General features: G+C 36.2%; 1 protein-coding gene across 1 annotated transcript; it reads right to left on the reverse strand.

Annotated features, from left to right (window-relative positions):
* Nucleotides 1-8,077: 8,077 nt before the first annotated feature.
* LOC111876555 (protein FAR1-RELATED SEQUENCE 7-like) lies at nt 8,078-9,052 on the reverse strand. The gene is made up of 2 exons (XM_023873115.1): nt 8,418-9,052; nt 8,078-8,282 (listed from the first exon to the last, which is right to left on the reverse strand). The coding sequence occupies exons 1-2, from the start codon at nt 9,050-9,052 to the stop codon at nt 8,078-8,080; spliced, it is 840 nt and encodes a 279-aa protein (XP_023728883.1).
* Between the last annotated feature and the right edge of the window lie 7,107 nt (nt 9,053-16,159).

Below are 16,159 nucleotides of genomic sequence, written 5' to 3' on the forward strand. Positions count from 1 at the left end.
TGCCAGAGAGGAGGGGCTCCATCGGCTGAGTGTCGCTGGAAAGCGTTGGACGGTGGCGCGGGGCTAGACGGAGGTCAGAGGTGGGAGGCGCCAACACCAAGAGAAACGTCGGAGGTGGGAGAAGTTGTCGACGTCGAGAACTGAGAAGAAGAGAAAGGGTTTGTCGAAGTGAGAAGGAGAGAAAGGGACGTTGAAGAGAGAACGAGCAGTACAGGAGGGCGATCGGGGCAAGTTCTTGAAAAAAAGCCCTAGATACTAAGGAAACTAAGTGGAGGGAGAAAAAAAAGGAAGGCGGGGATTTTAAGTTTTTGGGATTTCATTTTCCCCGGATGGAACGCGCGCGTTCTATTAAAATTTATAAAGCGACGGTCTTAGACGACACGCAGGTGCCCTCCGTGTTTTTTTTTTGTTTAGACACTAATTTTATGGCACGCAAAAATGCGCGTCTAATATCATTTAAATTTTGGAAGAGATGACATTATTGTTTGGACACTCACATTTGCGTATCACAAATCACTGCGTGTCATGGTTCGCGCGTCGTAAAAGGCTATTTTTCTAGTAGTGAGTGTTTGCACCCTATTTAAACATCATATAAGGCCTCTACCCCAGCCTCCATCACCTCCATAGCCTACTCTCGAAACCCTAATCAACCTTGAGTGTTATTGAGCTAGTGTCTTGCCATCGTGTGTGATTTGAAGCTAGGAGAAGGAAGGAGACCCTTGGTGGTTCAAGAAGAAGCAGCAAATCCAGAGCTTGTGTAGCATTTGAAACCCTTTGGAGGTATAAAGCTTATACCTTGGCTGTTATTCACTTAGATCTCCTTCTTAGCTTGTATGTTGCCATTTTGGGCCATTTCCAAGGTCAGTCTGAGATTCGAACCCTTGAGGACGAAAGGACTTCAGATCTGGGCACTCTTGAGCTTTAGAAGCTCAATGTTGCCACCTTTATTCAGCCATGACTCCATTCTATGACTTAGACCTTCATTTTTGGCTTGTATTGGGTGTTTTTGCTTCATAACACCATGCATGCACGTAAAGTTAGCAACTTTACGTGTAATGTTAGCATAAGGAGTCTAGATCTATGACTTAGAAGCATTGGAATGGATTAGAATTGACTGAATGGTTATGTCACAAGAAGGACTCGATGAGTTGTTTTTAGACTCGGCGAGTCGGGTCGTAAACCCTAACTCCTTTTCTGGTTGTGAGTAAAACCATTCAGTTTAGGAGATGACTCGATGGGTTGGACAAGATTAGGACTCGAAATCTGAAGAACTCGACGAGTCCAAGGAGTGACTCGACGAGTTGGAGTTGATATTGTTGGATTAATGTCTAAGTCTATAACTATTTTGGTATGTACTTGACCCGATGGTGCATGGTCCTTTTGGGTTTCCTTCACCAAAGCAGCTTGATAGGATGAATTATGGAGAGAGAGGATTAATTATGATTTATTAATATATTATGAGAATAATATATTAAAGGAGAAATCATATTATTGAATTAATATTAGTCAATAATTAATTAAGAATAAATTTTGTGGCTAAAAGAGATTAATTAAACTTCGGGGCTAGAACTATCAATTGTGGACTCTATATTAGAGGAGTGGACGAATTCTATGGGGAAACCCATTAGAAATTGTCCATGGGCTGCTTAGGGCCTAAGCAGTCAAATTAGGGTTTCCTTGTTAGATAACCCTAATAGCCTCACATATTTAAGGACCCCTAGGGCACCAAAAACATGGCTACCTGATTCCTTAGGGTTTCTAGACGTTTTGAGTGCCTCTCCTTCTTCATCCTCTTGCTGTTGGTGTTTGTAAGCCAATAGAGGTGTGACATTTGTGACACTAAGCTTTCAGAAGCCAATTACAAGGAGGAATAGATTGTTATTATTACATAACAATCAAAGGTAATTTCTAAACCCTTAATTCGGTTCATAGTATTATAGATCTAGGGTTTATGGCTTTGGGTGATTATTGCATGTTCAATAGAGAAACTAGATCCAAAGCTTTAGGGTTTGCATGTACACCATAGGAATGATGTAGTGCTCAAAACCCATCAGTGGTATCAGAGCCTAGGGCTGTTTGTTAATGAATTTGATGCATATTTGATCGTTTATTGCCTGAAAATCGAATTTTTGGCTCTCTGCCTGACTGACTCGACGAGTCAGTAGATGAACTCATCGAGTCAGGCCGACTCGGCGAGTCTCGGGGTCAGACAGAGGGAAAATCGGGATTTTATGCTCTTTTTGCTATGGGATAATTACCAAAATGACTTTTATTCGTAAGATTCATATTTTTATGATATTGGGTGATTATCCTTGCCAAAATAGTAAATAATTACCAATTAATCAAATATTTGTTGCCTTATAAGATAATGTTTAATTATTTAAGTTATTTGGTGAATTATCTTGCAAGTAATTGGACTAGGTCAAAATTGGATAACCATAATTAATTGTTAATTACTTAATTGCCTTATTTGAATTGTTGATCTAGAATATTCTTGATAATGTTTTGAAAAGTTTCAAAAATTGCCCTCAAGTTTTGGAATTAAAATTTTTTGATTAAAAGTTTAATTTTGAAATATTTAAATTCTAAACCCTAATGTTTTGAAATGTTTCAAGACTTGCCCTCAAGTTTTGGAATTTAAAATTGTTTGATTAAAAGTTTAATTTTTGAAATTTTAAATTCTAAATCCTTATTTTTTGAAAAAGTTCAAATTGCACCCTTATGGTTTTATTAAATAAATTAAGTGTATAATTAAAAGAGAATTAATAAATCCATAGTGATATGGTTTACATTTAATTAAATTAAAAGTGTAATTTATTAAATTATACCACCTAGTGTTTTAAAAGTGTAAAATACACCCTTATACTATATATAACATTAAAAGTCTAATATTATATATGTATAACTTAAACTGCTAGTCTTACCGTTAGTATGCCTCATTCACGAAGTCGATCTATAAGGGGGTATAAGGTTATGGCCTATAAAATGGTCGTTTAATGGGTGTCCACTCTCACCCACCGCTTCCTTGATTGGTGGAGAGTCGTTAGCCGAACGGGTAGGATAGGGCAAACCCTTTCCATTAATAGTATAATGAATTGTAAAGTAACTAAATGTTCTCTACAAAATTCCCAATCCTAGTTACTTTAGGTAAAAGTGAATTTATGCAATTCCATGACATTACACTATGTACCCTTGCGAAGACGTTAGTGGAGCGTGTGTGGTTAACCGGTACACTAAATGATTCCAAGAAAACGTTGCAAAGGGTGACTCAATGTTTGTCATAGTTCGGTGGAGCGTGTGTGGTTAACCGGCACATCGAATAGGTGACTGTAACATTAGGGGAACCATGTAAGTTTTCATGGTTATTCACACCCTGTTTTGTGATCCTTGGCATCCCAGTCACAAATCAAGGGGCATATCGAGATTTAAACATGCCATTGAAAAGTTCAATGAATCTCAAAGAATCTAGGAGTTTTTCAATACATTTAAAACCTAATCTCTTTTTCGTTTTTCATGGTGGAAAATTAGTGAATCGTCATTCACTTACCTTTATATGTTCTGCAATTTGGGTTACGGCATCCCTCTCCCAAGCTGTGGAGTATTGTGTTGGGTCCTAGCCTTAATATCTCATTTGGGTGATTTATTAAGGACTCAATCAATCAACTAACTTGATTTTTCTCCCGTTTTGTAGATGTCTGAATCTAACCGTGGTCTTCTCGAATCCCATGGAAAAGGTTTTCCTGCTTGAAGTGAACATTTGTTACACAATGAAGGTGAAAGATCGATCCCTGCATTGTGGACTAGCTTGGTTTCACTTCCTCCACCTCCTCCTGTTGTTCTCCCAAACCCAATAGACCGAAGAATTGAAAAGTTCGAAATCACTCAAGCCTTGTTGGCAATGAAACATGAAGATGGAAAATTTGTGTGTGCTCACGTCCTAGGGATAAATCACACATCGATAGGTTGACGATGTAGGGTGCATCTTTTCCAAAGAAGTTGGTTGTAGACTGGGTTCTTCAGTCACTCCCTAAATCATATGATAAGTTCATAAGAGAGTATTATATGATGGATCTTGATGCGACCCTCATTGACCTAACTTACATGCTTATTGTTGCTGAATCAGAAATGATTTGGCAAAGTAATGGAGCATATTTGCCTGGTAACTTAACCGACCATGCTTTCGCGGTCGCTCCAGAAGAAGCCACCTGTTTCTACTGCCAAGAGAAGGGGCGTTGGATACGAAGCTGCCCAAAGGACCTGAAGAATCTAAGAGATGGGAGAGTCAAGAAGTATGGCTCTACTTCAGGTAAAATCCATTATCTAACTCCATTAAGTTCCTAATCATTTATTCTTAATACATAATGTGATAAGATTACATTTGAATGTTTTGCAGGATCAGAGAAAAGAGAGGAAGTTTGAATGGAAGAGCAAGATGAGTCTGATCACGAAGAAATGGATCATGATCGCATGGATTCAAAGATCAGATTTTGAGCTTAGAAAGTTATGATAGAGTTGTTAGGAATATCTGATTACATAGTTTTTCAATTCATTTTGCATTGTAAGGGCATGTTTTCTGCTGCTTTTATGAATAAAATAAATTTTGATCTGTCTTATATATATATATATATATATATATATATATATATATATATATATATATATATATATATATATATATAGTTAGGTTCAAATGTTTTCACTATCTATTGTGTGCCCGTATGATTGATTCTGGACCAATCATTTTAGTTATTTTAAGAAAGTAATTAATGCATATTAAATGCTGAATACATGCAACCTTAGGTGTGGAACCTTCATAATGCTGTCGTTTTGCTTTAAATTATTAACCCACCGCATGAATTCCTTGTTTTCTACTTGAGCCCCAATTTTTCATTAATTATCAATTTTTTTTATTATTGATTATCAATGTTTATCTCTTTTCTATCTATTTCGTCCTTGTTGTTGCTATCATCATATGGCTCTTAATCCTCCTATTCTTCCTTAAGAATCATATGGGTTGGGGACAAAATGATTACAGGTTTAGCTTCTCCCGTTTTCGTCGTATTGCTCCCCAATTGCTATCTTATATAAGCAAATTAAATCCTATATTCGATTCCTTCATTTTCAATTTGACTTCTATTTCCGCTTAGTTGGTTCCCCCTGAAGGTGAACGTTTTCATCATATCTTTCTTCCTTCCCTTGTTCCGATTCTAGGATTTTGGATGTTGAAAGATAAGATGCAGGTCCCCAATCTATTTCTTTGCCATTTGATTTGAACTTTGTTTTTCATGTTCCAGTGGGTAATATACTAATATATTATAGTAGATTAACTTAGTTGTGGTTTGAATAAGTTGCAAAAATTTGCAATAGCATGTCAAATTTTTATTTAAGTTATATAAAAGTTGTATTAGATTGAATGACTTATACACTGGAAGAAGTCAAGTGACAATATATGTCTCATAGTTCTTGCTTATCGGAATGCTCAATAGGTGTGTGATGTAATGTCTAAATGAATTAAGCCACTAAAAATACATAATATAAAAGTTTATTATTTATGTAAGATGCATTTAGTTGAATTTATCCATCTCTTAAAAGAAATAAGCCACAAAACATGAAGGTTAAAAGTTTGCAATGTATATTTCAATCTGTTAGCCGTGTGTATATGCTATTTAAAACATTTCCAATTTCTATGACAGTTAAGGATGCTTATGGACGGAAGATTATGCAAGAATTTAGGATGTTTGACAAATGGCCAGCTACAAGAAGAATGGACAAAGATTAGACTATGAAAGACCAACAACTGAAGCTAGCAACTGATCGTCAGAGTACCAACTCATAGCAACCCAATTTTGGCTACTTTGAATTTTTTAGTTGGTGGATTATTATTTTTTAGCGTGGATTTTTAGAACTTTAAACCATATGCTAAATTCTGTCTTTTAGTTGGTCATTTCTAAGTTGAGTTCTTTTCGTTTGGGGGATTGTATAAACCAATTTTTAAGATATTTTTTCTCTTGTTAATTTTCTTAGGTGTTTTAATTGTAAATCTATAAACTGAAAATATTTTATTTTTTGAGACATGTAGCTCAGAATATTGTATTTAGTTCTGATAACAAAGACCATATTATTTGTTATGTAAATTGTTATAACATTCTTACTTATATGACTTTGATATATATTCAAATATTCTAGTTTCATAGTTTTGTCAATTTATTAAAGTATGATATTACTGTAGCAACATATCCCTGCAAATTTATTCTTTAAATATTATTAAAATTACTAATAAATACGTTCAAATATCATAAGGTAACTTTGAAAGTAACTTTTGTAAGCATTTATAAAGTTAAAAAAACCATCATCTAAGAAACAATCACATACATTAACTCTAATAATTTAATCTATATTTACATCAAGAGATAAAAACCATTAAATGAAATCCCAGCTGCATTCATTCATCAATATTCCATGTTTCTAAAAGATTTCAATGGATTAATATAGATATTAAAGTTGCATAAATTAACCAAAATTTTTTGTAAGCTCTCTCTAAGGAAAAAAATAATGGTGTATGATGTAAAGTGATGCATCTATAATGAGCAAAAACCAAACACAAGATGCACGACATCCTCCCAGCATCAACAAGCAACACATGAAGTCAACAAAAAGAACCCATCCACTTGATTACACATTTTCATCACTGTTTTTCTGCTACAGATTCATCCACCTGATAATAATTAATATAAGTATGACGCAATGAAATCATGAATAATCAAATAAATATTACAATTACCTTTCTTTTTGGACAACCAGTGGCGTAATGACCTAGTCCTTGGCAGTAAGAACATGTTCTCTTTTTCTTCACGTTCTCTAGAGAAGACTTAATTCTAGTTGCATTTTTAGGACGCCCTTTCGTATTTGTCGGAGCAATAGGATCCCGGACAGATACAGATAATTGAGGCATTATACTTACTTGAGAAATTCCCATGTAACGATCTTGAGACACATTCTCAAATGCTTTAGGCTTTTTCTGAATCTTTTGATCTTCTAAAAACTTTCTCACAAAACTATTGAATTTTTCTATCTCTGTAAGGGAGTCACTTGCTTGTTCGATTGCTTTATCACAATTTGAACGAACACACCATAAAGTTAAGGCACTAACTCCATTTTCACAATTCACATCTTCGAGTCCAATGCTGTCAGTACCCACCTTATACCTAGCACTAAGTGTCCACCTTGGTAAAATATAGTGATCAGGAAGATTTTCAACAAGTCTTTTCTTCATCACGTAAAGGCTATGCTTACATAATATTCCATATGTTTCATACTTAGCACATGAACACGTGACATTCACATGATCCATAAAATGAAAGATAACAATTCTCCAATGTCTTTTATCAATATCCATTTGCCCAACCCTATATTTGATTTCTTCTGTGGTTTTACTTAAAGTCTCATGAGTTAAATTAAAATTAGCTTCTACCCATTCTTTTTTGAATACCTCAAAAAAATTTCTCGTATAAAACTGGCCTGCTTTTGCTTCTATCTGATGAACAGAAGAAAGGATCGGACTGGAGTTCACGGTCTTAAATTCTTCATCTTCTTCGGCGGCCCTTCGAGAGCCAACTGCTTTATCATATTGGAGTAGAAATTCATTCAACATGGTCTTGGAATTAACAAATCCATCAAAAAATGAATGAAGGCTCTCGCTTCTTCCACTCGTAGTCATACCAGCAAAGAAAACATCTTTCAAGAAAGCTTTGGCCCAGTGTATTCGTTGGTTATACATATCGGTTATCCAACTGTTAGTTTCGATGTTATACTTACCACGTAAAACTTCCTAATTGGTTTCAAATTCTTCGGTTGTATCACTCTTTATCCACTGTCTATAAGATTCTTTAAAATCACTATAATGGAAAATAAGTGGCCGAAGATGTTCTAATTCATGCTTCTTAATGTGCCATGCACAATAGCGATGACGGGTATTTGGAAACACTTTCTTGATTGCATTACCCATAGCTTTATCCTGGTCTGTTATCATTGCCACCGGATACTTACGAAACATGCAGTTTAAGAAATGCTCAAATAGTCATCGAAAAGTTTCTTCTTTTTCATTTTCTAACAATGCACCACCAAACAATATAGACTGACCATGATGGTTCACACCAATAAATGGAGCAAATGGCATCTTAAATTTGTTGGTCATGTATGTGACATCAAACACAACGACGTCCCCAAATTTAGTATATGCCTCTCGTGATCTTCCATCAGCCCAAAAAACATTTTTAGGAGACCTGTCATCAAACAAATCCACAGCAAAATACTGGTTACTGTCTATTAAAGCTTTATCTTAAAAATGTTTGATCAACCCATAGAACTCTTTACCTTTATATTGTTTTCGTTTCTCTGATAAAACATCGGCACATTACTTTGAGGTAACATTGGCATCATATGGAGGTTTCATTGTATTTACAGCCTTTTTGATTTGACAAGGCCTTAACCCTGATTGACCTAGTTCCACCATAAGAGACTTGCACATTGAGCGGTGTATTTTCCCATGAGAACGATGTTTCATTACTTTGGTAGGAGTTGTACTCAAATTGTGATTGTGTGTGTCATTAAACACATCGACAAACCATTCACCATCTTTTCCTTTTGATATCTGGAGCATTGCTTTACATCCCGTCCTTAAATTTCTACGACGGTTCTTAGCAACTCCACATAAACTATTACCCTTCAAACTTTTAAAGCCTTGTTTATTACACACATAGCTCTTCCGATAAGGCTCATTTGTGGTTTTATTTTTAAAGCTCCAATGAACACGAATACCGAATCCATGTAAAAAGGCATATTGGTTATAAAATGTATATGCATCCTTAGGTGTACTGAAAACCTTCCCCATAATACTTAGATCCTTAGCTTCATCTTCATCACATGTAAGATTCACAATATCCTCATTTACTTTTTCAGATTCAAATGTTGATTCCAAAGAAACATTTGCGTCTATATCTTCGATTGTATGTGTTGCAAACGACTGATTAGCTACTGGGTTTTCAAAATCCATGATCTTAAATTTTTATAGGTGTCCGATGTTATTGAATCAAATTCAACCTAAAACAGAGAACTGAGTAAGTCAATATGAAAAAAAAAATTTAATAGCTTTTTTAACAGCATGTTGGTACCTGGTAACTTTGATAACCCACAAAATTAATGAGGATGAATGATAAAACAACGCTCTATGTAGGTTAATCTAGTAAAAAAATATTAGTGATCATAGAATTCAAGAAGGAAGGGTGGGTAAAATTGATAGGGAACCACAATAACAAAGAAAATTAAATTAATTCATACCTGGTCGCTTGGATTAAACGATGCAATTGAGGATCATGAAATATAGAATAGAGAAATAGGTAGGTTACTCGTATAAAAAAATTATGGATACTAGAAATCAAAGTTGAGAAAGAATTATGGGTAAAAGTGAGATGAATTTTGTAATATTGGTAGGATTTCATGGGAGCCGAAAATCAAGAGAAAAATAATATAAAAATTTATAGATGCCTAAAATAAGTGAATGTAGGCGAATTCATTTTCATCCAATGCACGTGATAATTAATGAAACATTGGGGCTCCGGAAGAAAAATGCGGTGGGTAAAAAAGCTATTAAAGCAAAATGACAGCGTTATGAAGGTTCCACACCTAAGGTTGCATGTATTACAGCCTCATACTCACTTTTCCCTATATATATATATATATATATATATATATATATATATATATATATATATATATATATATATATATATATATATATATATATATATATATATATATATCCTTGCAATGAAATTGTTGTGAAAAATTGATGTTTGTGTATTTCTATAAATGGATGTAATTCTTAGTTATGTTATTTATGGTAGTGTCAAAATTTTCTAAGTGAGGAAAGATTCCCATCACCCAAGTTTCAATTAGACAGAAACTTGGAATCATACAACTTGCATTGTGTGGTGTAAGGAAATCTTGGTACTTAGGTAATTAAGACTAATTCCTTGATCACACAAGTATGTGAGTCAAGTGAAGTACTAAAGGACTAGAACACAATGTTGTGCACTAGTCAAGTCCACCACAAATAACAATGAGACTATTCATCATAATTTACCAAAAGTCTGGTAAATGTGGTTATACTTACAAGATTAAGTGTAATTCTGAATCATTGAAAAGTTTCAATGAATGGTAGAACGAATAAGAAGAATCAATGAAGGCAGAAAGATAAAAGTTTCTCCAATCTAAGAAGAAGAGAGAGTACTTTTATATCAGTTTTGTGATTGTCTTAATGATTAAGAACCATATCAAAATTGATCCTCTAAGGACATCTTAGTGCACTAGTATGGCTAAGAGGAGGAGTCAGACATTGTTGAAATGGTTAAATCAAAAGGATGAGTTATACTTCGTTCCAAAATCAAATCTTTGAATCATACTCCAAGATTGTGAATTGAGTGATACACACTCATCAAATGTGAAGTAGAAAATTGTTTTCTTATTTTTACACGTTGAAATTGGTAAGTTGTGATGTCTTGGAGAAGACAAGGACCAACAAAGACCAAATGTGTGTAATGTTTTGTCTTGATATAGGCACACACTAACTATTGGAAATTTGTTTATCAAGAAATGTTTCATGATAAGAGAATCTAATTTGTCAAGAGGTCAGTGGGAGTCTAAAGATCTTGAAAAGATTCAAGAACTAATCAAGAGTAAACCTATTAAACACTAGCACACGAATTGAGGTTTGTAACCTATCGTGTTGACAAAATTCTATTTTTGTGCCAATCCTGTTGAGTGATTATGCATATGAGTTCTACAAGTTCTCAATAGACTGCATAAGGCAAGCACCTTATTCAATGAAAGTATATTGACTGGCATAGGTGAGTTGCTAGATAACTTGGAAGCAATGGCCTGACCCTAGATGGCAAAAAATTAAGAATGAACAAGTTCTGTCCATAAGAGTTTGAATTTATCACAGACATTATCTTTCGATTATGGTTATGGAAAATTTACATGAATAGGAACACATACGCCGTAAAATCTAAGTTTCATAAGGTTTCTCTCCTTCATGAAAATGATTGTGAGGAAACGCTTTCACTAAGAGATATTTTAAGAAGATAGCGATTATGTAAATTGCATTCTCAAATTCGATTATGATTACGGCATCCCTCTTCATAGTTCGAATTGTGAGATTTGGCAATTAGTCTGAACATTTGGGACTTAGTAATATAAGTTCTAAAATAGTCTAGACACACATGTGAGCTATCCAAGGGAAGGTGTATAAGGTTGAGAAGCTTAGCTAAAGGCTTACCAAAGCATATCGTATTAGAAACAATGAACTTTGGAAGTCAATAAGTATTGTTTTCTAAAAGTTTAGATGGTTTCTGAATACGTGTCAAAGCTAGTGGGAGCATAAATGTTATGCTGGAATGGATATAATCATCATGTTGGTGGGAGCATGATTATTATTTAAGTATTGCAAGTTGGCAATATTAATTATAGAAAAACAAAAGTTTCACTTTGCAAAGTTGCAGGGGTAGAAAAGTTGTTTTTTTGCTATAATTAAGGGAGAGAATCTTATACTTAGTTTCCAGTCTAAAAGCTTAGATCGAGAAATCTTAATTGAATTTAGTCAACGATATATTTATTATTTGCATTCTCAAAGTTCAATTATGATTACGACATCCCTCTTCATAGTTCGAATTTTGAGAACACGGCAAATAGAAATATTACGACGATATTATAGTAAGACACTGGTAAAGTATCACGTTTTTTAATATGAATTGTATCCCATACGCTTCGGGTAGAGGATCGATTGCATATGCTGTAATATTCGACCGTTATAAAATCTCCAAATGCCAAGGGCATTTAGAGGGAAAAAGGAAATATAACCGGTTTTGACTAAAATAATTAAACAACTGCCAAGGAATATTTAAGGTTCGCCAAGGATTGGTCGCTTGTGGACAATTGAAAGTATAGTCATGGATAGACCATATTGACATTATTATGAATAGATAAGATTCTATTTAGAATGAATTGTCATATGGAAAATATGGAAATGTTTCCATATTGGGTGTTGGATATCGAGAATCAATGTCTAGATTAGAAACTTTTATGCAAGAAGGATGTTCAAAGGAATGTACTTTGAATATGAGACTTCATGACTATAGAATTGTCTTGTAACAATCTCCAATAGAGTATTTTGTAATTTCATTGGCTGAGTCATTATGACTTTTGTGTCGTGACATTACGAAAGGACTGTTGCATAAAATGTTAGAATCTAACATATTCTAGTAGTGGCAAGAATTTTGTATTCTTACACTAACGGATTAGGATTTGTGAAATGAGTGTGATTGAAAATGTTATTCAATTATATTATTTCAGAAAGTAAGGACCATAGGTAAACATAGTGTGCATGCTGAGAGCATGTGACAATTGTTGTTATAATTCAAGTAAGAAGTTGATGACCCGAAACAACAAATGATGAGTAATCAATATGGTGATTAAGTAAAATGTTTTATTTATACTCAAAGGTTTGAGGACATATAGGATTAGTATTATTATTGTGTTTCACTTTGCATGTTTTGACTTCCTGAATAATAAGATTATTCAAACTCTCCACGGTCGCTCATTTTCTGGAAGTAGGAATGAAAGAAGACTGTCATGAATCTGACTGTAGATTGTCTAAAGTGTTTTAGACATAGCAAAAGTTTGCTGCAGGGTTCATGAGTGCTGATATAAGATTAGATTATTGGAATAAACCCACGCTCACTTAGATCACTTCATGGATTTCATCACGAGTGATTAGTGAGATGATAATATCTTATATTCTTGAAACTGAGATGTGTAAGTTGTATCTTGTGAGTCGGTTACACATTGATAATATGTAAACACACCAGTAACTCGGTGTTATAAAACGTATTGTTGTGTGTGATTCGTTGAGTAAGTACAAGTGAACATTAAGTCGAAGTTTATCCGTTCCTTTTACCCAAAGTGTGGGGCCCTCGATGATTTAGTGATGACACCCTAAGCGCTTGGCCAAGCCGGGACTAAGTTGATGTGTTCAATTGTAGTCTGTTGTCAGTCATCATAAATCAAAAGTTAGGAAACAATATATGGATAAAGAGAATGATTTAAATCCATGTCTCACGTCTATACGACATCTATAATGGAGGAATGTATGATCCCTTATCTAAAGGACACGCTTCTGATAAGATTAGAGTTGGGAGCGACTTTTGAAAGCTATGATTGCGGATCAGAATCTGAAGTCATACGAAGAATAGTAATTAGACTTATCCAAGTGGGAGACTGTTGGATTAGTGTCTAAGTCCATAACTATTTTGGTATGTACTTGACCCGATGGTACAAGGTCATTTTGGGATGCCTTCACCAAAGCAACTTGATAGGATGAATCATGGAGAGAGAGGATTAATTATGATTTATTAATATATTATGAGAATAATATATTAAAGGAGAAATCATATTGTCTAATTAATATTAGTTAATAATTAATTAAGAATTAATTTTGTGGCTAAAAGAGATTAATTAAACTTAGGGGCTAGAACTATCAATTTTGTGATAGTTGAATATTGGGCTAATGGACTCCATATTAAAGGAGTGGACGAATTCTATGGGGAAACCCATTAGAAATCGTCCAAGGCCTCTAAGGAAGGAGTCCACGGGCTTCTTAGGGCCTAAGCAGTCAAATTAGGGTTTCCTTGTTAGATAACCCTAATAGCCTCACATATTTAAGGACCCCTAGGGCACCAAAAACGTGGCTAACTGATTCCTTAGGTTTTCTAGACGTTTTGAGTGCCTTTCTTCTTCTCCTTCTTCATCCTTTTGCTCTTGGTGTTTGTGAGCCATTAGAGGTGTGAAATTTGTGACACTAAGCTTTCAGAAGCCATTTACAAGGAGGAATAGATTGTTATTACTACATAACAATCAAAGGTAATTTCTAAACCCTTAATTCGATTCATAGTATGATAGATCTAGAGTTTATGGCTTTAGGCGATTATTGCATGTTTATTAGACAAACTAGATCCAAAGCTTTAGGGTTTGCATGTACACCATACGAATGATGTTGTGCTCAAAACCCATCAGATATGTCCCGATGTTATGACAGGAAGAACTCGACGAGTTGACTTAGTTGACCACGTATCTGAGTCGTTCATGGACTCGCCGAGTTGGTAGTGACTCGACGAGTTGGGGTTGGCTGGGAGTTGACCTTGAATTTGACTTTGACCAGGGGTAAAATGGTCATTTTACCCTGAAAAAGGATAATCAGATTTTGACTAAGTATTATTGTGATATTGATAGCCGGGGAGTCGTTGGATTTTTCTCCGGTAGGAATGGGTATAAGGCACCAAGGTCGCCTTGTTTAGATAGAAGTAGTTATGGACCATGGTCCGATGCCGGGCGGGGCCCGAAGTAGATTTATATGTTTTCCGGATTTTGATCCGATGGCGGGGCGGTCCCGAGGAATGCTTGTATGCTTGTATGCTTGATGTCTTTGTGATTCTTGCATGTGTTTGTTATGTGTTATGTGTTCCGGGCTAAGGTTTGATGCCGGGGCAAGCCCGATGAATGTCTAGTTAATATGTTATGATAATATGTCCCGGACTCCGGTCCGATTCCGGGGCGGTTCCCGAGGAATGTTTTCCTGATAGTGTTATGTGATTATGTTATATAATTGTTGATATGTATAAGTATGCCGAGATCTAATCAATGTCGGGCGGGACCCAATGTCGGGCGGGGCCTGGTGCCGGGAAATCCGATGTCAAGCTTGACTCGAGGTAGTAGGGGCGGGGACCAAGATAAATTATGTGACATGTGTATGGTATGTGGTGATTGGGGAGGCTCACTAAGCTTCGTGCTTACAATTTTCAGTTTTGGTTTCAGGTACTTCCACAAGCAAAGGGAAGGGCTCGGGATGATCGCATGGAACACACCACAGTTTCAGCCTGGGATGTTTAGACTCTGATATTTTCTCATATAATTTTGATATAGTATTTGACACAATGTTCTGAGATACACTATATATGGTTTTCTTTACAACGATGGATGACTTACTGTTTTATTCTGAAGTTTTTAAAATGAAATTTTTGCTCTGTATTTTGAGTTTGTTTCATCAGGTGTTGCGCGGATCTCCTCCGTTGTCAGCTGAAAAGCTCTCCCACGAGCCCTCGGAGCCTCGACCTTCACCGGCCGACTATCAGTAGCACGTAAAGCAGCAGGAGTGGAAATCTGGGTTGACCCCTGAATGCGCTGAGGGCACTCGACCTTCTGATGACCGGTCTGGTAGCAGTGGAAGCAAACTACAAACCGCTTGGGGCAATCCTTCGCCATGCGCCCCTCTTTGCCACATTTGTAGCAAATCCCTGCCTGACGTGATCCCTCATGACTCTTACCGCACTTGCCACAAGTGCGGCCCTTCTGGCCCCTAGCTTTCGCATCAGCACGCTTTGCTCGCTTCGTCGCTGGCTGCAACTGTATCGGTCTCCTGTCTCTACCCCAGGACTCCTCCTCCTCTCTGGTCTGCAACTCAAGCTCAATCTCCCTCCTCCTAACATTGGTATGAAGCTCAGCCAATGTCCGGTATGACGAGTTCGCCAAGAACTCCTGTATATCTCTCCTCAGTATGATCAAATATCGCCTCACACGTGCCTGCTCAGTTGACACGTGCTTAGGGCAAAACAACGCCCTCTCATTGAGCATACTCGAAATATCAGTCACAGTTTCTATCTTCTGCTTGAGAGACAAAAACTCATGGGCTAACCACCCCCTCTCCACTAGGGGAACATACTCTCTCAGAACAACTGTGTAAATCTCTCCTAAGTCACTGTAGCATGATCTGCAAGAGTAAAGTTGGTTGTCACAAACTTCCACCAGTCCTTCGCTCCTAAGCAAAGTTGGTTCAGCGCAAACCAAACTCTCAAGTGCTCGGGGCATGAACACGTATGAAAACACCCCTCAATGCCATAGATCCATCTCATAGCAGCAATCGGATCCTGAGTCCCATCAAACTCTGGTGGCTTCGTGTTGCTGAACTCCCGGAACAACAACGGGTCACCTCCCTGTGGCATAGCAGCGGCTATGGCTGCGGTGGCTGCAGCAGCAGCAACCTCAGTAACAA

This window comes from Lactuca sativa, chromosome 9, assembly GCF_002870075.4.
Source record: "Lactuca sativa cultivar Salinas chromosome 9, Lsat_Salinas_v11, whole genome shotgun sequence".
NCBI lineage: Eukaryota > Viridiplantae > Streptophyta > Magnoliopsida > Asterales > Asteraceae > Lactuca > Lactuca sativa.

Coding starts and splice junctions, on each gene's coding strand:
- LOC111876555 (XM_023873115.1), bottom strand. CDS start 9,052: ATGGATTTTGAAAACCCAGTAGCTAATCAGTCGTTTGCAACACATACA. Junction 8,283..8,417: donor GATGCCAATGTTACCTCAAA/GTAATGTGCCGA, acceptor GTTTGATGACAG/GTCTCCTAAAAATGTTTTTT.